General features: G+C 47.8%; 1 protein-coding gene and 1 pseudogene across 1 annotated transcript; one reads left to right on the top strand and one right to left on the bottom strand.

Annotated features, from left to right (window-relative positions):
* The first annotated feature begins 117 nt into the window (after positions 1-117).
* Positions 118-9,558, top strand: LOC148525544 (uncharacterized; annotated as a pseudogene).
* A 4,151-nt stretch (positions 9,559-13,709) lies between these two features.
* LOC148525543 (gastrokine-2-like) lies at positions 13,710-21,871 on the bottom strand. The gene is made up of 6 exons (XM_088470879.1): positions 21,860-21,871; positions 20,298-20,351; positions 18,623-18,760; positions 17,786-17,896; positions 15,771-15,909; positions 13,710-13,801 (listed from the first exon to the last, which is right to left on the bottom strand). The coding sequence occupies exons 1-6, from the start codon at positions 21,869-21,871 to the stop codon at positions 13,710-13,712; spliced, it is 546 nt and encodes a 181-aa protein (XP_088327005.1).
* Between the last annotated feature and the right edge of the window lie 667 nt (positions 21,872-22,538).

Here is a 22,538-nt window from a genome sequence, read left to right as displayed (position 1 = left end):
TCTCTGTTCCAGCGGCGTGACATTATGATGTCACGCACGCCGCGCCGGGTTGCTCCACCCATCGGCCCCGAATATTCTGCCCTGCGCCGGGACACTGGCCCCCGGGCTTATTCGAACATGTCGCTGCTTAAAGCAGCAGGCCAGCGACAGAGGTAAGGGACGGGGGGGGTTGGGACACATGATCGGGGCCCCTCGGAGTCTCGGGGCCCCCTATCGACTTCCTGCCCCCCCCCACCCACACACACAGTTACCCACTTACCAAGCAAAAGTGGGCAGTCCAGGCCGGCCTATGATGCAAACTGCGGATCTCGGCCTTATATAACGGGGAGTCCTTCTGTACATGCGCGGCTACATGTGTGAGCCGCGGGAGACCCAGAAAGGGATCCTATAGGATCCTTATCTGGGAAGTCTCAGATAAGAAGCTGAAAGGCTTCTATTATTCAACGCCATAGATGGCATTGCCTATTAGGAAAGCTTTGCTTCCCGGAGCTCGGTGCCTGTGGTAAATGCGGTGAAACCACCGAAACTGCATATTTGGAGGTTTGACTGCATTTTTCAGTATAGTGCATCCTCCCCCAAGATGTGTGATTTTTTTTTTTAGGTAAATATTAAATCAATATTAATATGATCTAAATTTTAGATTTCCTAATCAAAAAGGTTTTCTTTAAACATAAGACCATTCTGTAGGGGAGATTCAATTGTTGTTTTTAGGTGTGCTAATTAATGTGCACCCCAACCACGGACTTATCGCACATTTCTGCTTGCCACCTCCAGAGTCCGTGACTAGAAATGTTGGCGCTGGCGGCTATCACGCCCGTACGGTAGAATGTCCAGGGTAGAGGACATGCCATCCTTGAAAAAGTGTGCAAGCGCACGAAACGCGTTGGAGGCACTAGGTGGCTACCCTGGACGTTCTTTGGACTATCTGTTTACACTGCCAGCTGCACACGCCGTCCTGTTCCCGAGTGACGTCATCATCAGCGGCCGATCGCGGCCAGACGTCACGGCAGTACAGAGAGCCAAGCCGAGGCCAGTCTTCAGCTCTTTGATCCCTGGACCAATACCACAATCGATACCACCGCGTTGGAGGAGAAGGAGCGGCTAGTTTGAGGCAAGGGTAAGGTAGGGAAAGAGAGGCAATATCACTTTTGCGGGCGGGAGTGCCAGTCCATTCAACAAAGAGACCCACCAAATTCTCCAGAAGGAGCTATAAACATAAATTGTTTTAAACTAATTTTTATCTTTACAGGTGTCACATAAATCATTTGCATCACATATAGCGCTCAGTAATTTTTATTTATTGATTCACCTCTTAATTGAGCTGCTAAGAAACAATAGAGCGCAGTGGTACATACATTTTTCTATATTAAACCTCATATACTGTATGTTCCTGCAGTAAAATGGTAGATTACTTAAAGAATGGAAAGTATAGAAAAATGCTCTCTCTGTGCTCTAGCGCCATCTTCTGTAGATTTCTATGCATTAAGTTTCTATCCACTGCTGTCCTACGTGCTGCTCTCTGAGAACTAATTTAATGCAGGTCAAGCTTTTCAGCAGTAAAGCATTTACCCCCTGACCTTACCCCAGCAGTCTTGTAAGCATCACTGCATCATACTAAAATTGGTAGTGTTCATTTAAAATTATCTAGCGAATATTTAATTGTAGAATTACAACACCAGGACCGACTTTATGCAAAACATTAGGGACATTTTTTTAAAAACATACATATTTGTACAGGTATGGAATCATCTCTCTGGAAAGTCACCTTTCAGAAGGCTTTTGAGAGCAGGTAGATACTGTAATTACTGCGGCTTGTTATAAATGTCATACACAGAGACCTGTCCATCATGTGGACTTGCCCACTCCCATAGATACTCCGCCAAGTGCTGCTAAACATTATAATTATGAGAAGATGACGACAGAAGGGAACATCAGTCATTTTTTAAATGTCATTTATTGTATTTTAGGCTACAAATCAGAGAAACACTTCTGAAAACCCAAGCATTTAACATATACTAATATCTGCAATTATGTATTGTAGACATTTTCTTCTTTAATAAATAAGAAAAAACCCCTCTGGGTTTCCCTAAGGGAAATTTTGTTTAAATGTTAATATTTAGAAATATGCAGCATTCTGATGTCTCTGCTGATTACGTAACCACTGTTTGGCAACGTCCTCTCTGATGTCCATTAAAGATACTTCATTTTACTTTTACATATAATAATTTCAGCCCCCACACATGTCCATACTGTGGTCCTGATTCAGCAAGGATCGCTATTCTGCTAGAACGTACGCACAGCAGTTGCTAATATTAGCGGTGAAATGCAAATGGTTGCAATTGCATTGCAATCACAGTTTACCATAAGGACGTCCACTTCCCCTTACACACATCCGTACACTTGGGCAATATAGCGAATTAATCGGTAACACCGAGTAACATCAGACCCATACGCAGCGGCGGCGGTGTGTTTATTTTAGCAGCCAATGAGAGTCAGACATACTCTCATGGGCTGCTGTATCCACGGAGGGAGCCGGGCTGGAGCTCACTCATGAGCTCCGCCTTCCGGCTCCCGCAGTGCGTGATGGGAGAGACATCATGACGTCTCTCCTATAGTGCAGAGCGAGAGGACAGTGGAGCAGATGCTGGTGGGTGCAAGAACGGGGATTCAGGTAAGTGATCTGTGTGTGTCTCATATGTCATATATGTAAGGGGCACTGCATGGGGGGTCCACTATTGGGGGCACTATATAGGGGGACCATTACAGGGGGCACTGTATAGGAGGACCAACTCTGGGGGCACTGTATAGGGGGCACTGCATAGGGGGGAACTGTATATGGGGCACTACTGGGAACACTGTATAAGGACCACTACTGGGGGCACTACTGAGGGCACTGTATATGGGGCACTACTGGGGGCACTGCATTAGGGGCACTACTGGGGGCACTGTTTAAGGGGCACTACTGGGGGCATTGTAAAAGGGGCACTAGTGGGGGCACTGTATAAGGGGCACTACTGGTTCACTGCATAAGGGGCACTACTGGGGGCACTGTATAAGAGACACTACTGGGGAACTGTATAAGGACCACTACTGGGGGCACTGTATAAGGGGCACTACTGGGGGCACTGCATAGGGGGACCAACTACTGGGGGCACTACTGTATATGGGGCACTACTGGGGGTATTGTATAAGGGGCACTGTATAAGGGGCACTACTGGGGGCACTGTATAAGAGACACTACTGGGGAACTGTATAAGGGGCACTACTGGGGGCACTGCATAGGGGGACCCACTACTGGGGCACTACTGTATATGGGGCACTACTGGGAACACTGTATAAGGACCACTACTGGGGGCACTGCTGAGGGCACTGTATAAGGGGCACTACTGGGGGCATTGTATAAGGGGCACTGCATAAGGGGCACCACTGGGGACACTGTATAAGAGGCACTACTGGGGGAACTGTATACGGGGCACTGTATAAAGTGCACTACTGGGGGCACTGTATAGGGGGGGCACTACTGTATATGGGGCACTACTGGGGACACTGTATAAGGACCACTACTGGGGGCACTGCTGAGGGCACTGTATAAGGGGCACTACTGGGGGCATTGTATAAGGGGCACTACTGGAGGCACTGTATAAGGGGCACTGCATAAGGGGCACCACTGGGGGCACTGTATAAGAGGACCTACTGGGGGAGCTGTATAAGGGGCACTACTGGGGGCACTGCATAGGGGGACCTTTACTGGGAGCACTACATAGGGGGCACTGTATATGTGCACTACTGGGGGCACTGTATAAGAGGCACTACTGGGGGAACTGTATAAAGGGCACTACAGGGGGCACTGTATAAGTGGGACTGTATAGGGGGGGGCACTGTATAAAGGGCACTACTGGGGGCACTGCAAAGGGGGACCACTACTGAGGGCACTGTATAAGGACCACTACTGGGAACACTGCATAGGAGGACCACTACTGGGGGCACTGCATAGGGAGACCACTACTGGGGGCACTACATAGGAGAGCACTGTATATGTGCACCACTGGTCGCACTACATAAGGGCACTACTGAGGGCACTGTATAAGGGGCACTACTGGGGGCACTGCATAAGGGGCACCACTGGGGGCACTGTATAAGGAGCACCACTGGGGGCACTGCATAAGGGGCACCACTGGGGGCACTGTATAAGAGGCACTACTGGGGGCACTGCATAGGGGGGACCACTACTGGGGGCACTGTATAAGGGGCACTACTTGGGGGAGGGGAGTATTTAATAAATCATGCTGGTTGTATTTTTTTGCCTGTTGCATTCATGTTTTTTATTTGTATTTCTTTATTGCCGTTTTATCTTTCTCCTGCTCTTTTTCCTGCTACATTTCTTTATTTTCCCTATATTCCTTTAACTTTCCCTCTATCTTCTTTTCTTCCTTGTGGTTCCTTCCTTTTTCCTGTCTTCCTCTATTGCCCTGCATAATGTCCCACCCTCATCACTCCTCGAATCCCCCCACCCGGCTGTCTACTTATGTCCTGCCTGGCAGCACTGCAGCTTTAGGCTCCTGCATTGCCCCCACCCCGGCCGCACTTCACTGCAAACTGGGTCTGGGGCGGCGGCCGTGCGTGCACATTTGGGCAGGGCCTCCAGCCCTGCTCTTGCCTCTAAGGCTCGGAGGAGGATGGCGCTGTCTAAAGCCTCCACTCCCGCCTCTCCCTTTGTTGCCCCAGTGGTGACGGCCGCAGCTGTGCAGTCAGGCGAATCGGGCCTGTGGAGGGGGCGTGTTTTTTTATTTAATTTCATAATGGGGGCTCTCCTGCTGCCTGCTCTGAGTGTGCAGCCCTCCCAGCAGTGGCGTATCTAGACTTTACTTTTAGGGGGGGCGATTTGAGAATGAACACTAACTCCTTCCCTCAGATCCCCCAATTATATTTTGCCAGCATGTGCACGTGCCTTCCCTCAGACCACCCCAATAGTAATATTTCACACAGGGTAGGCCAGGGCTCGACAAAACCCGGGGGCCAGGTCGCCATGGCGACCAGATTTGGTTGCCTGGTGACCAGGTTTTCAGCAACCCCCGGGCCCTGTAGTGCAGACCGCGAGCGCAGTCCACACTACAGAGTAACAAACATACAGCCGCCAGCGGCACTGCATAGGGGGGATGGCCGCTACTCTTGGGGCACTGCATAGGGGGGATGGCCGCTACTCTGGGGGCACTGCATAGGGGGGATGGCCGCTATTCTGGGGGCACTGCATAGGGGAGATGGCCGCTACTCTGGGGGCACTGCATAGGGGAGATGGCCGCTACTCTGGGGGCACTGTATGGGGGGGGCACTACTAGGGGATATGCATAGTGGGGTCTACTACTGAGGTCACAGCATAGGGGGGAATACTACTGGGAGCAATGCATAGGGTGGGGGCACTTCTGGGGGCACTGATTAAAGGGGCACTACATAAGGGGACCACTACTGGGGGCACTGTATATGGGGACCACTATTGGGGCATTGCGTAGGGGGGTGACCGCTACTGGAGGCACTGTATATGGGGACCACTACTGGGGGCAATGCATAGGGGGGCACTACATAAGGGGACCACTAATGGGGGCACTGCATAGGGGGGTGACCGCTACTGGAGGCACTGTATATGGGGACCACTACTGGGGCACTGCATAGGGGGGTGACTGCTACTGGGGGTGTTACTAGGGCATTGCATAGGGAGGACTACTACTGGGGGCACTGCATAGGGAGGACTTCTACTGGGGGCACTGCATAGGGGGATTACTACTGGGGGCACTGCAGAGGGAGGATTACTACTGGGGGCACTGCAGAGGGGGGATTACTACTGGGGCACCCCGCTAGTGGTGTGGCCATGGGGGTTGGTTGTCAGGGGCGTAGGTGCTCAGTAATGCTGCCCCGGGGGAAGGGGTGTCTGGCTCCTACACTTTCATCCTGGCTCCTAAGTTTTAGAAAAATTTGCTAAGCCCTGGAGTAGGCTCTCCCCAGCCCCACATGTGCACCAGACACCCCTGGGCTCCTCCCAATAACAATATTCCCCACAGAGCAGGCTCCCCCCAGCCCCACACGTGCACCACACCCTCCCTCTCAACCCAGTTAATAGCACTCCTCAGAAAAAGTGACAGCCAGGCAGGAGAAGACTCGATACAACACACTAATATAGCTCTACACAGTGGCGTATCTATAATGGGTGCAGTGTGTGCGGGGCACACGGGCCCCCAGGTCCAGTGGGGCCCCGCACCGCACACACTGCACCCATATTATCTTAGACTTACCTGTCCGTGGTCCCACGTCGGGTGTCTGCGCTGCTCAGAACACCGGAAAATGGCTGCCGCGGCCATTTTCCGATGTTCTGCGCATGTGCAGTATACTCCGGGCACACTCTAGTGCCCAGAGTCTACTAAGGCTCCGGTGGCTGGCTAGCATCTGACAGACATCTGCTGCGCAGCGACCGCCTGAGCCACTGCAATGCTTACAGCAAGCAGCACAGCTAAGCCGGCCCTGACTGAGTGGGTGGGACTTTGAGAATCGGGTCTGTGTGTACGGGGGGCGATCGCCCTTATCGCCCCCTCTGGATCCGCCGGTGCCTCCCAGGTGCCCCATCTGTGCCCCAGACCATGAGGGGCTGTGAGACTAGTCAGCAAGTTGTTGGTGCTATCTAGAATCCCGCCTACGTGAATGTCATCAGGTATCTCCATTTGATGCATTCCATATTCCGTTCCATGTGTAACTCCTCCTGGAGGACATATGATGAGGAGTTCCGGTGTAAACAGTCGGGATCCTCGATCATAGATTTTGGATGCAAGGATGTGGAGGTTTGGCTGCAGGTGACTCCCCGGCCCCCACCCCTTCAGCATCTGCCCCTAGGCGGATGCAGACCCCCTTTTGGGGAGCTTCCCTGTTCCTCAACATGGGACGGTGCTATGCCTTCAACTGTTCCAGCTGCATGGTGGGAGCCCGTTGCAGGTTCCAGCATGCATGCCTTCGATGTGGGGCCTTCACCCTGCAAAGGATTGCTTCCATGCAAAATCTGGGCCCGCCCCATCCATCCTGCTACTGATGGAGGGTCTAAGTAAGGTGGCATTGCCTTTACACCTCGGTTGCATGTTGCGCAGTTACGGTTATATCCCCATAGGGCTGTGGCTGAGTGTTTGTTTTGTGGTTTTCACGACGGGTTTCGTTTGCCGATTTCTGACTCTGCTTCTAATGGTTTCCATTAGATTTGAAGTCTGTGTTGAAGTTGCCACACATAGGGCCCAATTCAGAGCCGCTCGCAAGCGGCTCGATGTTAATGCCCTGCGCATGCACCGCGTCCAGCGTGCTCATGCGCGAGCCCTGCTGAGTGACTGAAGTTCAGTCGCTACGGTGCTCGCTACAAGACGGGGCGGAAGTCGATGTTGATTGACAGCTTGACCCGTTTTGTGGGAAGGTAGGGGAATCCCTTTGGAATGCCTGGTGTTTGTTGGGAGGGGTTACTGACATCACTAGTGATGTCAGTAGTGGACTTCCTGCTCTATTAGAGCAGGAAGTCCACTCGGGCTTGCGGCAGCTAGACCCTACCCCAGGATTTCGACGCAAGCCCGATGGTCGCGATTATTGCAACGGTCTCCTGGCCGCTCGCACAAGCTGTGGGTGGTCTCCCACAGCTTAGCGAGCGGCCGGAGAAAAAAACACAAAAAACGCCCACATTCAGAGCGAGCGCCCGCCAGCAGCAAGCGGCTCTGAATGAGGTCCATAGTGCTCTCGAAAGTCATGAGGTGGAGCTGGGTAGGATGGCAGGTCATTTCCCGACTCCTCCTTTGGCGGGCCTGGTTCTATCTTCTGTGGGCGTGGTCCCCAAGAAGGAACCAAATAAATTTAGGCATAGTCGTTAGTTGCCTTTTTCAGGGTCCCCGTTCCGAGCGAGAAAACGGAAGGGCCAATCACACAGCTCTCCTTCCTGGGTATCGAGATCGATACCTTGTCGAGTTGCTGTCGTCTCGCCCAGGACAAATTATACAAGTTGCGCCCCGATTGTGGGTGCACTAGGCGTGGGTAAGTTCACCTTGTGTCAGGTGTAGTCCATGCTGGGACTTTTCCACTTTGCCTGCTGGGTCATCCCATGGGGAGGATCTTCTGCCGGAAATTTGAAAGGTGTATTGTAGGCGTCCTCCACCCCCATTATTTTGTCCGTTTATCGGCCGAGATCAACCACGACCTGCGAGTTTGAAATGTGTTCCTTTCCTAGTTCAATGGAGTGAGTATCTGGCCTGCCCCATCCTGCACACTCAGCTGCAACTTTTTACTGACGCTGCTGGCGTGACTGGCTTTGAAGCTTACCTCAATTGTTCATGGTGCGCTGTTGCTTGAACTGTTTCCCATTATGGTCGCTTTAGAGCTCTGGGGTGATCGTTTGACAACGCTAGTATCATTTTCTGGTGCGACAACCTGGGCATGGTGCAGGCGATCAACCGTCAGAGTTTGTCTTCTCTTCCGGTTGTTCGTTTGCTGGCGAGACTTGTGCTGCGTTGCCTGCTGCTTAATGTCCATTTTGTTGCCAGGCATGTGCCTGGTGTACAGAATGGGATTACAGATGCGCTGTCGCGGTTAAACTGGCTTCGGTTTGGGGAATTAGCCCCTCAGGCCAATCTGTATAATGACCCGTGTCCTCCTTATGTTTGGCAGATCATCAGGCCTGCATGGAGGAATTAGCCTTAAGGGCCATTGCCCCCAGGACATTGCGCTGTTATCAGGTTGGTTGGCTGGAATGGGAGCGTTTCCGGGTTTCAGTGGCTCAGGCAGGTAAGACCTTGCAGCAAATCAAGCTACCTTTTATTTGGGATCTGTATTCTTAGGGGCACTCACTCGTGGTAGTGCGGCGTATTTTAGCGGGCGTGACATTTTTCTCTGGGTTATACGGCTGCCGTGACCCCTCCAGGTCCTTCATTGTTTCAAGGGCCTTGAGGGGTTGGTCCAGGTCGACCCCTACAGCAGTTGACTGCAGGCGTCCCACTGATATCTCCATATTGCTGCGGTCCCTTAAGTTTTTCTTTTCGGCCTTTGAATGCTTGTTGTTTCAGTTAGGTCATAACATGGCATTTCATGGAGCATTTTGGGTCTGCGAAGTAGTTGCCCCCTCTTAAGGTGCTGACCTGCCACTCACTGTTGCGGACATAATTGTACATCCGGACACAGTACTATACCTTATACAGCGCTCCAAGACAGACCAGGCTGGTAGAGGGCGCTGGCTTTCAAATCAACCATGTCCCATTCCTGCAGTGTGTCCAGTGGTGGGTGCTGGCGAACGGAATGGGGCATGGTTGCTGCACGAGGATGAGTCTCTGGTTACAAAATATCAGTTTTGTCATGTTTTGAAGCATTGTTTGGCATCTTTAGGGCTCGAGCCGGGTGAGTTTGTTACTAACTTATTTAGAATTGGAGCTGCTACATCCGCAGCGTCTGCTGGCTTATTCGCCTGGGATATCCAATCGATGGCGTTCTGCTGCATTCTGGCAATACATTCATCCGGGTTTATCTGTAGTGTTCCAACGTTGCTCAGCGGAGGCCTAACCACTCACCGACCCCCTGCGGGAGTCTATGAGGAATTTTTATTTTCCCCGGGGGCCCAATTGGCTCCTGAATTATACTATATGGAGGAATTGTTAGTTTATTTTGGGGGTTTTCCTGTTTTTTGCCTCAAGTCCGGTTGGCTACGTTGTTCCCCTCCACTTCCCCCTCTTTCTTATGCTTCCATATCTTGTTGGTATGGTGTGTCTGTGGTTCGGCTGCTGTGTCTGTTGTTTCTTTACGTGTTGACCTTTCTTTTTCACATGTTTTCAGGTGGATTCAATGTCAAGTCGATCTGGGCTGTTCAATCCCCATTAGATTCTGATACTAGCAGTTTCTCTCAGCCGCATTTAATTGGTGGTTGGGTTTTAGAGGGATGTGCTAGGGCTTTCTCCTGGATAGGTTGGTGACTGTGGTGCGGTCTTATGGATTACCTAAGGTTCTAGTGCTGCATATGGGAGGGAATGACTTAGGTCAGCGCACTACCCTAGATTTGCACTCTGTTATCATTAGGGACTTTCATTCGATAGCGGAAGCCCTGCCTTCCTGCAAGTTGGTATGGTCCCTCATTGTGTAACCCCTAAACTGGGTACATGTATCATAAGAGTAGGGTTCCTAGGTTCTTTCTTGGGTACAGAGAGGTAAAAAGGTAAGTAGACTGACTTTGGACAAGTATATTGGTATTTTATTACAATAAAGAGATCATATCATGTCAATTGGCACTTTTACAATGAAAATTACGGGTTCAATTTCTATTACAATTCACAAGAATAACACAACAAATTATATTTTATTGTTCAGGAACACAGCCTCCTTGCAATCGATAAGGACTCCTCTCCTCCTGCTGATTCCAAAAGATTAATGCATGCAATGCTTTTCCAACAACAGTTTATCCTATATACTTAGAAGCAAACAATAGTGACATTGCATAACAGTCTCTATTTAGTCCTTCGATATGTTACCTAATTTCCTAAGATTTTCTGGCCAGAAAACAAATAGTTCATGAATTAATATAACTCTTAAGTCCTGTTGGTGTACACTGCGTTGCCCGGGTTAGTAGATGCTAGCGCTGACTCTAAACTGTCATTAGTAAAGGCCTCTCCAATTACAATAGCTCAAATTGACTAAGCTGAGCGTGCTCCTGTGACAACTGTCTCTCCTTATTAATCCTAGCCGGTGGAGTGGCTAGTTTGGTTATAATTTAAGCAGGGATATGAGCAATCAGCTGCACTTCCAGAAGTTACTTATGTTGCAATTTAACAATTCGTACTTATGTTGCAGGTTGGTACCAGCAGATAGACTTAATTCTTTCTACCTGTCTGCAGTCTCTTTTTATCCTGAATTCCACTGTATTTGCTGGCTTAAGTCGGGAAGACTGTGTGTCACTCGACCGCTAATCTTTCCTAATGGGACAGGTGCTTAGTCAATGTAAACAGTAGCCTGCAGTAATGCGCTGCAAGTTTTTTCTTGAGGGGTGGTGATGTCAATGGGGTGGCTTAGTCCAACTGCCTGCCGTTAACTATGGTGAGCAACTGGAACGGGGATATGTGCGGTGCAGTCTCTTACCACCCGGCTCCGCGGCTGATCCTCCCCGTCTCCTCTCTACTTCTGCAGAGACAGTTACTGCAACCAGCTGTCCAGGACTAGCCGCACCTCTGCTGCAGCATCAGGCCGCCAGTCTCCGCCCCAGCCACTCCTCCTTTCCCGACTGCCTTCCGCTTCCTGCTGACAGGTTCTCTCTGCCTCCACGATGTCTGCGGACCACAACACCGACTCTCAGCACCCCCGGATCGACACTCCTGCCCTCCGGCTCTAACAGGTAAGCCGTACCTCGGACCTCTCTTCAGCCACCGTTCACTCCAGGAACTACTGCCTCTCTCTCAGCGGCACCACCACCAACATCCCTGAGGTACGGGCCCCATAGCACAGGAACTCAGCTCCACTTAACTGCCTCAGACAATGACTCCAACTGTCAGTCCTGCAGTCCCTTATATCTCCTTCCTCCGGGTACCCTGCACGCTCCGGCTTCTCTATATTCCCCAATGTCCAACCGGGGTACCTTTTCCCCTATTTACCTTCCTTTGGTAGTGTCCTGCTCTCATGCCCCTGAGTAACACTGGGTCCCTCTATCCAGACCGTACCATAGTTTCTCCTTTTATGGGGACAGTTTATACAGCCATTTTATCAGCAAATTACACTTTATAACATCATTTTTCACTAAATAACAGTGCATTTGTCTTCATACATATATAGGGGCACTCCTGACTATTTTTACTGGCACAACTTTATACAGAAATGGGATCCTCTAATTCCGGGGTACCACAATTGTCCCTAGGCGTGTGTGAAGGAATGCTGGGTTTGGTGCATGGCCGGATGTGGCTAGGAGGAAGGTCAATACTGCAGTGGCTAGGTACATGCTGGAAGCTGGAGGTGGTATAGTGGAACACGTCTTGATTCAGTTACACGATGCTCATTTTTATTTTTATTTTAGTCCTGCAAGTTTGGCTATCTTTCTGGAAGGCATTTTCTGCTGGTTGAGGTGTTTCTAGTTAGAGGGTTGAGCTATGGTGGCGCGTAACGGTTTGGGCCTCGCTTGGTGGAAAAGAATGGCACTTGGAGTTAGTTTATGTTAATAGTTAGGCTTAGTGGGTGCGCTCTCCTTGAAGTGGAGAAAGGCGACAGCCAATTATCCTGGACGGGAAATGGCTATACCAATCGGATGGGTGGTTAAAGGTAAAGGAGAGTTGATCAATGCTTGGCTTGTGTGTGTGTTTGTTTGAGCTGTTTGTTTGTTATTGTCCTGTACGTTCTTTTTTGTGCTGTCACCACAATAAGATTGACAACATTTTAAAAAGCCAACACTGTTGTCTATGTCTTTATTTAGGAGATAAGTTGCACGGTACATAAAAGGTTATTATAAGGTAACATGTAAAAATACACGTGAGTTTATGGGTGGTTACACACCCCTGTTCCCTCCTCTTGTTGGTTGTGGGCTTTAGCATAAAGAAAACAGTTCCTGCCAGTGAATGGAATGGCATTGTAGCTTTGCATTCATTCACTAATCTACAATAAAGTCATCACAGTGCTAAGAGCTTAGTTTGTTGATTTTTTTTTTAAATGGTATATGTTTCACAGTTACTAGGGGTCCCCAAAGCCGGCATCCTGTCGGTAAGTATCCTAACCCTCCTCTTACCCCTAAACCTAACCTTCCCTCCCCGCATCCTAATCCTAACCTTTGCACCTAGGGCCTAACCCACCCCCTCTACTACCTAACCCTAACCTTCTCCCTGGTGCCTAACCCTCCCCCTAGTGCCTAACCTTAACCCTCCCCCTAGTGCCTAAACCTAATCCTCCCCCTAGTGCCTAACCTTAACTATCCCCCTAGTGCCTAACCCTAACCATCCACCTAACCCCACTACCTACCATTGGGTTGCCGGTGCGGGGGTTCTGACTGCCCCGTTACTAGACCCCGTTACTAGACCTAATACAGTTCTCATTGAGTGTTAGACACTGGCTGGCTAGTTCCAGGGTCCCCTGTAACATGAACACTGCATTAATGGGGTATACTGTACATAGCAAGGATCGCAATCATGTGCTTAATTATTATACATTTGTTACGTTATACTGCATTCCCAGGACTATGGTGTGTATTCACTACATTGCATTGCTTCTATCAATCTGGTACATTATCATGCATGCGCTGTCATATTTATTAAGGGGCCCAGACCATGTACTCTCTAATTGTTAGCCAAGCCTCTGTGGTCGCTTCCCACACTCCCTCTGGTGGCCTGCCACACCCCTAAGCATGGGCCCCTAATACTGCATTCCCCCAGTGGGGCCTTCATGCCCCAGTCCAACACTGAAAGACAGTCATTGTATAATTTTTATATATTCTATACAGTATGTGTATATGGAATTGTGATACAGTGAACATTGCGACTTAGTCGTGCCGTAAATATATCTTTATTGATCTGTAGTAATAGCTGGTGTATCTCAGACTCATTTACCGGCCAGAACAGGTTACTGGCTTTGGAAACATTTTGATTGCAGTAAACACAGTACAGATAGACAGCCAGGGAAGGTGAACATTCATTGTATTAGTATGGAGGTTAGGATTGTGGACAGCACCAGAATGTCTGCAGACGCTGGACAGATTAGAAGAGGTGGAAACCTGCACACAGCCCGACATGGATGAAGAGCAAGTGAATACCAGCACAGCCATCAGCTCCTAATCCTTCTTTCGGAGCTGTAAAAAGAGTGTACCATTAAAAATCACAGTACAGGTTGAGCATTGCAAGGTAATTGCCCAAGAATGCATACAGTGACTATAGTCAGACTATGACAGTAATGTATGGGGTTACAGTACTTTCAAAATTAGAAGCCACTGGTGGTCAGAGGGTGCCCAGTACCATACCAATGGTTTCTATTTACATTTGCAATAACATTGCTTTTACAAGAAATAAGGCTAAAAAGGAAATGAGAAGCATTGCTGTGCATGCTTTCATTTGTGAGCCCCTTTCTTCTGTGTACTGTAATGGACAAGGGAGGAGGAATTTATTTTGCTTTAATGGCTGATTTTTTTGCTGGTGCCCTCCAGTAGGGGCAGATTCAAGTTAAAGTTGCAGGGGCGTGTTGCTGTGAATTGAGTCATCAAGCCCCCGGGAAGTTGGTCTACTCACCTGGGACTGAGGCAGAACCCTTTTAAATTTGGAAGTTTCCGAGACATTCCAGGAGAGTGGGCTTTTGAGGTAAAGGGTATAATATAAAAGCCAGTGGTTGGGAGTGGTCATTTGGGAATTGTGACAATAGGTTATTAGGCATTCCAGGCATACACCAAGAAAACGACCTGCATGCCAGAAATCATCTTCCACCCCAGACTTACTACATGATGTAGTTGTGATATTGTATTCAGAGAAAATACAGGTTGAGTCTCCCATATCCAAATATTCCGAAATACGGAATAATTTTGGCATGACTGAGATAATGAAACCTTTGATTTTTGATGTTTCAATGCACAAACTTTGTCTAAGGCACAAATTATTAAAAATATTGTATAAAATTACCTTCAGGCTGTGTGTATAAGGTGTATATGAAACATAAATTAATTTCATTTCTGTACACAAACTTTGCTTGAGCCACAAAATAATTGAAAATCTTGTATAAAATTACCTAGAGGCTGTGTGTATAAGGTGTATATAACACATAAATGCATTCTGTGTGTATATTTGGGTCCCATTCCCAAGATATTTCATTATGATATTCAAATATTCCAAAATACGGAATATTCCGTTATCCAAAATGCCCCTGGTCCCAAGCATTTTGGATATGGGAGACTCAACCTGTAGTTGGAAATGATGTGTGTGCAGGTGTGACCAGCAGATGACTCAAACTATGAATAGCCCAATTACTTAACCAGTGGTGTTGGTTATTGATAGATAAGAGGTACAGCCGTTCTCACTGTTATACACACTGGTAGATGGAGCGTAGCTTGAGCGAAGCAGAGTTTCATACAGCTCCCCAGATGGTGAGTGTATGCTGCTTGCAGGTAGTGGTGCAGGATGTTGGAACAACTTTATGCAGGTATACACTGGGGCCTCTCTGGAGCTAAATGTCTTCCACCATGTTATTCTACACACAGTAATAAGATGGCTAGTGTCACATGTGCAGTAGCACATGAGGTTGGAGGTCAGGACTTTCCTGCAGACTCTGGGTCCTAGTGCCCAGCATGTATGCACAGTGGGGAGCAGGAGCCAGGGCCGGCTCCAGGGGTCGGAGCACCCTGTGCCGCCTCACTATAGTACGCCCAAACATAGCGTGTGGCGGCAGATAATGGGGGTGTGGCCTCATTACCATAGGCCACACCCCATGCCCGCATGGCACGCCACCAAATAACGTCAAGTTGGGGGGAGCCTCACTAGCTGGGCTTCCCCCAGCCCTCTCCCATCACTGAATGGATGCCGCCGCATGCTGCGGCGGTGGGGGTCCCCAACCTCCCGATTTGACCACCCGCGGGCCACTTCGGCCCACGGGTGGAACAGCAGGACAGTGCTATCCTACTGAAGTCGAGATGTTGGGGAGGGGTGTGCCCTCTATGGGTGGTGCCAATGTTCGACTGCACTGGTCGAACACCCCTAGAACCGGCCCTGGCAGGAGCACACTGCTTTCTAACAAAAATGTTGTAAGTTTGATAGCTCTGGTAAGGAGTGTTTACTCACTGGCATACTCGCGAGCCCAGTAGGTTGGAATTCCCCAGCACAGACCTTGCACTGCACTACCAAACTGGGCAAGGTCGTTCACCTGCTGGTTAGTGACCATGTAATGCTTACGCAGGTCCTCGAGGTCCTTCTTCCTGTCCTACAATGAGGAAAGATGGCAGAATATGAACATCACTAGTTGCTCTATTATTTATTCATAGAAGGTAAATTTTCAGGACCCATCACTGAAATGTATCGAATTCTCAGACTGTGGTTTCTGTAGCTTCCACTCCCCTCCACACATAATACTGCAGCTGATTCAATCAGCTCTGCCTTTGAAAACATAAAAAAAACACATGGGGGGATGTATACTAAAATGGTGATCCAGCCAATCAGCTCCCAACTGTAATTTTTCAAACAGATGACATTTGGGAGCTGATAGGCTGGATCACCATTATCATACGCAACAAGCTTTATTACTCATTGTGAATGATAAACCTCGTTGATAAATGAGGCCCTGTGTTTGAAAAATAACAGTAAGGAGTTGATTGTTTGAGACTTGTCAATATTATTTTTACAATTTTTTTTTTAAAAAGGGTGTTTTTTTTACACCCTTTATACATTATTTTAGTGTCACATAAATGTATTAAAGGGCAATTAGAGTAGTTTTCATGAAAAACTACTCTATGCCCTTTAATTTGCATATTTTTAGTATGCAGATTACATATCCCATGCTTGTTATGGGAAATGTCATCTACATGAGATTTACTAAAAATATATTGTAAACAAATAAGTGGGAAAGCCCTGTGATAATAACGCCATCTTCAGATGGCGTTATCAGGGCTTTCCCCCTGGTCCCCCGACTCCTCCTCTGCTCTGGCAGGCAGAACAGAGCCTGGAGCCGGCCTCTGTGATCAGCTCTGTGGGCTAAATAGACCGGAATGGAATTGAAATCCCGCCGATTCAAATCCCGGCAGCGGAAGCCCGACAGGATCAAGATCCCGACAGGGGCAGGTAAGTACCCTAACCTAGAGATATGCGCGGACCCCCGTGTTTTGGTTTTGCCAAAACCACCTTGAGAAGGCTTTGATTTTGGCAAAAGCACCCTGAACTGTTTTTTTTTTTTTTTGGTTTTGGATTTCTTTAAACATTGATAAAAACAGCTAAAATCATGTAATTTGGATCTGTTTTTGTTCCTATGGTATTATTAACATCAATAACATCTAAAATAATGAGGGAGGGACTTAAATATAATCCAGAATATGTGAGATCTGTTTTTTGAAATCCAAATTCCGAATTGCAAGAAAGTCCAGAGTCGGGACTCTGGGCCTGATTCAGACCCGGTCGCAAGCACTGAGCGCTCGCAACCGGGTTGACGGAGCCGGCTCCGTTGTGCGCATGCGTGAGACCCGGCTAGCGACGGGCAATCCGTCGCTCCGGATCTCGCACCAAAGGGGGCCAGCTGTCGATGTTGAATGACAGCTCGCCCCTTTTGGTGGGTGGGCCGGGGGGTTGGCTGCCCAAACGGAGGCGTTCCCGAGGGAACGCTTGCCATTTGGGGGCGGTCCCACTGACATCACGAGTGATGTCAGTGGAGAGCTTCCGGCTCTGTCAGAGCCGAAAGCTCTCTGGGGCTTGCGATGAACGAGACCCTACCACAAGGGTCTCGTCGCAAGCCCGATGGTCTTGACCATCGCGACCATCATCATGGCCGCTCGCTATAGCTGTGGGTGGTCACCCACAGCTATGCGAGCGTCCGGCTCTGAATCAGGGCCTCTATTCTACTCGGGACCCCAAAGTGATTCCGAACCACTCATCTCTAATATTAATGCACCAGGTATTAAAGTTGGGTCTTTTGTGTAAGATATTGCGTTATTTAAATCAGGTCTTAATCTTGACTCTCTCACTGTCTACAAAGTGCCCTTTCATCTGCAAGTTTTATCACTCTTCTTGTCATCCTGAGCAGACGCTGATGGCAAAGAAGGTATAAAAGAAGCTTATCATGTATCATGGTTCTTATGCAGACCGACTTTTACCCTCTTGGTGTGAATTAATTCCTCCAAACGTCCGAGTCCTGGGAAGGTGGCGATATCCATGTGTGCCACTACACAAATCCCTCTGTATGGCATGTGATAGGCAACTATGTTCTGGGAGAACACAAGAGAAGGTTTATCAGTAAGAGCTTGCTAATGTCATATTAAAGAAAACATGATCTTGAATTGTTACCTGCCCATTCCACTACGGACAGCTACTCCCATATCTTGACAGGATGTGTCTTGGTATGATCTAATCAGGGGTGGCGGGTACATATTACCAAGCCTCTGTGGGGAGTGCAGGGGAGGCGTTACTACACCCCATGCAATGCGACTATCAGGGCCCTCAATGCATCATGATAATATATACAACGGGAACTAACCACCTCTCCTCCAGCACCTGGACCCGCCCAAAGCCTCATTGGCCTTTGACCTATTAACAATTTATTTAATTTATTTTAAGCAATGCAAGGACTGCAAATGCATTTTTATTCTTGCATACAGATAATATGCTGGCTGCTTTCTCATGCAGCACATTAATATTGGACAGATTTACTTTAAAATTGCAATAGTTATTGCAATTTAGTTCATTTAGGGTCGTCGTCCCCCGATATAGAACATCAGTTTCTTAAGCTGGGTACACACTGACAGATATATCTCTCCAATTTGTCTGGTGGATTTTCCTTCCCACCAGACAGATTGGACAGATACATCTGTCAGTGTGTACCCTGCTTTAATCTGCAGAATTGCATCTTCCATCTATGTTTACTCCCAAGTTTACATCAGTTATCTGTATCAATCAATGTACTGGATAGTGATCAAATCTGTTCAGTCACCTACCTGGTTGTAATCAAAGACAGCATTGGATGTTTGCCGTCCAGAGTACACATTAAACACAGCGATATTGACTTGCTGATTAATATTCACGGTGTGGTAATTGGTCTCTCCATTGTATCCCGTCTTCATGTATTGGAATGACTGTAAGACACATTAGTAGCACTGTATCAGATGTCCTCAAACAAGATACTATTGTCTGTAAATTGGACGCATCTTGAGACACACATACACCTAACTACATACATGTGTCTCTTCCTATGTACATTCAGGGCCTGATTGCACACAAGTCAGAATCAGATGCTGCCGCATTGCAGTCACTGTAATAAATGTGTACATTATCCTGTATTCAGAGTTTCCATCATCGCTATCAGCATGCAGTTGTACAAGCCCTATACCTACTACCTAGTCAGTGGCCTCACAAGGGGTGTGCGGGCCGCACCCGGGTGTCACCTGCCAAGGGGTGATACCAAATTGCCGACTCCTCCTCAGTGACAGGAGCCGGGTGCTGGCTGTAGCATTACGTGCAGCACTCTGCTCCTGACACAGTGAGGGAGCCGGCACTGCACACACACTTGTCCTCAGGGGCAGTCTGCATCTCCGGGACCCCCGGAGTGACTAAAACGGGGGTTTGGGCCACAAGGCCACGCCCCCTACCAGTAAGACCACGCCCCTACCCACGAGACCATGTCCCTTTTTACCGACTAATTGGCGCTGGGTGACACCAAGGCGAGGGTGCCACTGTACCTAGTGCTACAGGTCCACCTAAAATGAGACAGATCTCTGCACAGCCCACAACGCCCTCTACACCCCCACCACTAGCCCTCACCCAACTTAGCCTAAATCCTAACACCCCATTACCAAACAGTTATGACATTCAGCCACAAGTAGGATACAACTGAGTGTGGGTCCGGCACATGCACAGGTGCTACAAAAAATCTGCACAACTGACTTGTATTCAACACTGAATCAGGCCCTCAGCGAGCTGCGAGTGCATCCAACTCTAAATGAGTCCCAATAGGTCAAATAAATGTTGAGTACATTACATACAGTAATTATTAAATGAAATTAAATGTCAAGTCGTTATAATGCTTATATGTTAATGCAGTGCTGGCTCCAGGGGTCGGAGCACAATGTGCCGGCCCCCTCCAGCGTGCCCTCTTTTCGCGACCAAAAATGGGGGCGTGGCCTAATTACCATAGGTCACACCCCCTACCGTGACATTATTAGGAGGCGTTTCCGCCTCCAAATAACATCAGGCTGGGGGGATCCTCACTAGCTGGGCTTCCCCCAGCCCTCTCCCGTCACTGAATGGATGCCAGGCGCATGTGCACAGCATCCATTCAGAGTCTCCGGGGTCCGGCAGAGCCGCACAGCTGCGGCGGTGGGGGTCCGCAACCTCCCGATTTAACCACCCGCGGGCCACTTCGGCCCAAAGGTGGAACAGCAGGACAGTAATGTCCTGCTGAAATCGGGATGTTGGGGAGGGGTGCGCCCTCTATGGGTGGCACCCCTGTACGACCACTCAGGTCGAACACTCCTAGAGCCGGCCCTGTGTTAATGTATATATCCTTGATCCTTGTGTTGTACATATAATCACTGTACGCACTGTTGAAGATATACCCACTTTGCAAAAAACACTTGCACAGTTTGAAGACAAATAATGCCTGCGGGCTCTTACCTCATCTCCCTGCAATGGATTTATAAATACGACCAAAGTACCCAGGAGGAGCAGCTGTGAAATGAAGCAATTAAGGGACAATTGAATCAAAGTAGTTTTCTCTACATAAGAAGTAATATTCACCAACACATATAGGCAATGCTTCATACTTTAGCAGATGCTAGGAGGTCTGAGCTTACTTTTGCTGAATGGGGAATATGTGCCCTTTTCTCTTTCTCTGAGCTAATTGAGGACACTGCTGCTAATACTATTTGTTTTCTCATTGTGGTTGTTATGTTCATTCACAAGTGCAGTATTATCTGTGGGTAGGTCCGCCTGTCATATTAAGCTAATAGGATAGCTGCTGAGTGTACCTCCTTTCTGTACTTTGCATGGAATGCTAGGAATTAGCCAGGGACCACCAGCTAATCAGGGGGGAGAGGAGCAGAGAGAGCCAACCGAAGTCTCCCCAATTACTCTGGAAATCCCAAAAGCTATGTAGCTATAGATGCAAGGACATAACTACCATAGGTGCAAGGGGTGCAGATGCTATGGGACCCAGAGCTGAGGGGGGCCCATCTTCCTTGTCAAAGTTATATACATTTTTCACCATTGGGTGGTACATAGGGGCCCTTACAAACTTTTGCTATGGGGCCTTCAATTACCTAGTTACGCCCCTGTAAAGATGTACACCTGGCGTATTCACAAAATTATCGGTTTTAAAAATGTTTCATTTTAAAAGGGATATTCACAGTCAGATAACATCAATATATTGATGTGTATATGCCGTCTTTAGGTGCCTGGCTTTCTTATAGGCTATCTGCTATATTTTTTAAATTGCTAATAGAGTTGTTTATTTCAATTGCCCTTGATCTAATCCTTTGGGAACAATCAAATCCACACTAATTAATCCCCTGGAGCTATTTTGTTAGCCCCAAAGTGCAGCACTTATCGGGGATTTATTTTTCACCATTTAAAAAAAAAATCCCAGATAACTAGGTGATTAACGGGTGCCACTACCTGGTCAACACACGAAACCCGTGTTAATGCCCGTTAACACGTCAATTTAACGGGAGTTAACAAAGGTATCGGGAGCCTAATTCAATAGCCTTGGGCCATGTTATTGGGGCTAAGTGAATAGTGCCCACAGAGCACAACAGAGCTTTCTATTATCCTGTCGCAACAACAGTAAATAGCTCTACTTAATTACTTAAAGAAGTGTGAAAGATACAGAAGGAAGGTAGAAAGATGCATTTATTAAATGTAATTAATACATTTGTCTGCTTTCTAGTAAGTTAGCCAATATATTTAGAGCTTTGTAAAAGTTGAATGAATGCAATAAATAATAGCCATCTGAAGGTAGATAACACACTTTTAAATAGGGTTTATGGTTAAATGACAAAAACATATAATGCATTTAGATTGTGTCATTCATTTATCCATTTATGCCAAGCATTATACCCCTGCTGTCACCCAGACTCAGCTTATACTATTGACATTATTATTCTGCCAAATGACATGAAATCATTGTATATATGATTCAATACAGTGTACAAGTACATATAATTACAGAAGCCACTCACCATTGCGCCCATGTTGAGGGTATAGTTGAGAGCTGTGGGTTTTGGAGTCGTGCTTTGCCCATTTATATGTTCCAGGTAGAACCAATGAACAATAGTGTGAGATAAGGCTGAGTGTTCCAATCTTTGATACACCAGAGTAAACCCTACGTGTGGGTGATACATGTTTGTCAAATAGGAACGGTTTAATATGACCCTTTCCATTAAGAGACTCTCATCTGAAAAAAACTAGGTAAAAAAACAAACTGCAAACAGAGCAAGGGCGTGGAAATGACACATACAATTAGTGTTTAATTAAAGAAAAGAAAAATGTGTTATGGAGAATGATGACTGTGAGTAATGGCCCAAAATGTAAAGACATGAATCACAATCCAGAACAGCAAACCCATAATTTATAATTCTTTATCAAATTACCTGAAATCCAATCAATATTGGTTTAATACGGAATATCTATCAACATGCTGTAGTCATGTGTTTGGCGAACTGGCATGTTTCAGGCATTCAGGATCACTAATGAACCAATGGTGCAATTTAAATACCCCCATATGTGGTAATAGCATAGACAAGCACAGGGTAGGAGGTTATTTGTGCACAGAATACAATTTACAATAAGAAGCTACACTGGTGCATTGCCGTTATTATTTCCCCTGGCACATTTTGGCAGGGCAGTGCGATTTGTGGC

The sequence above is a fragment of the Taudactylus pleione genome, unplaced genomic scaffold (genome assembly GCF_031769625.1).
Source record: "Taudactylus pleione unplaced genomic scaffold, aTauple2 ptg000105l, whole genome shotgun sequence".
Classification (NCBI taxonomy): domain Eukaryota; kingdom Metazoa; phylum Chordata; class Amphibia; order Anura; family Myobatrachidae; genus Taudactylus; species Taudactylus pleione.
Note: the sequence above shows the minus strand (reverse complement) of the source record. Positions and strands in the feature narration are given on the sequence as shown.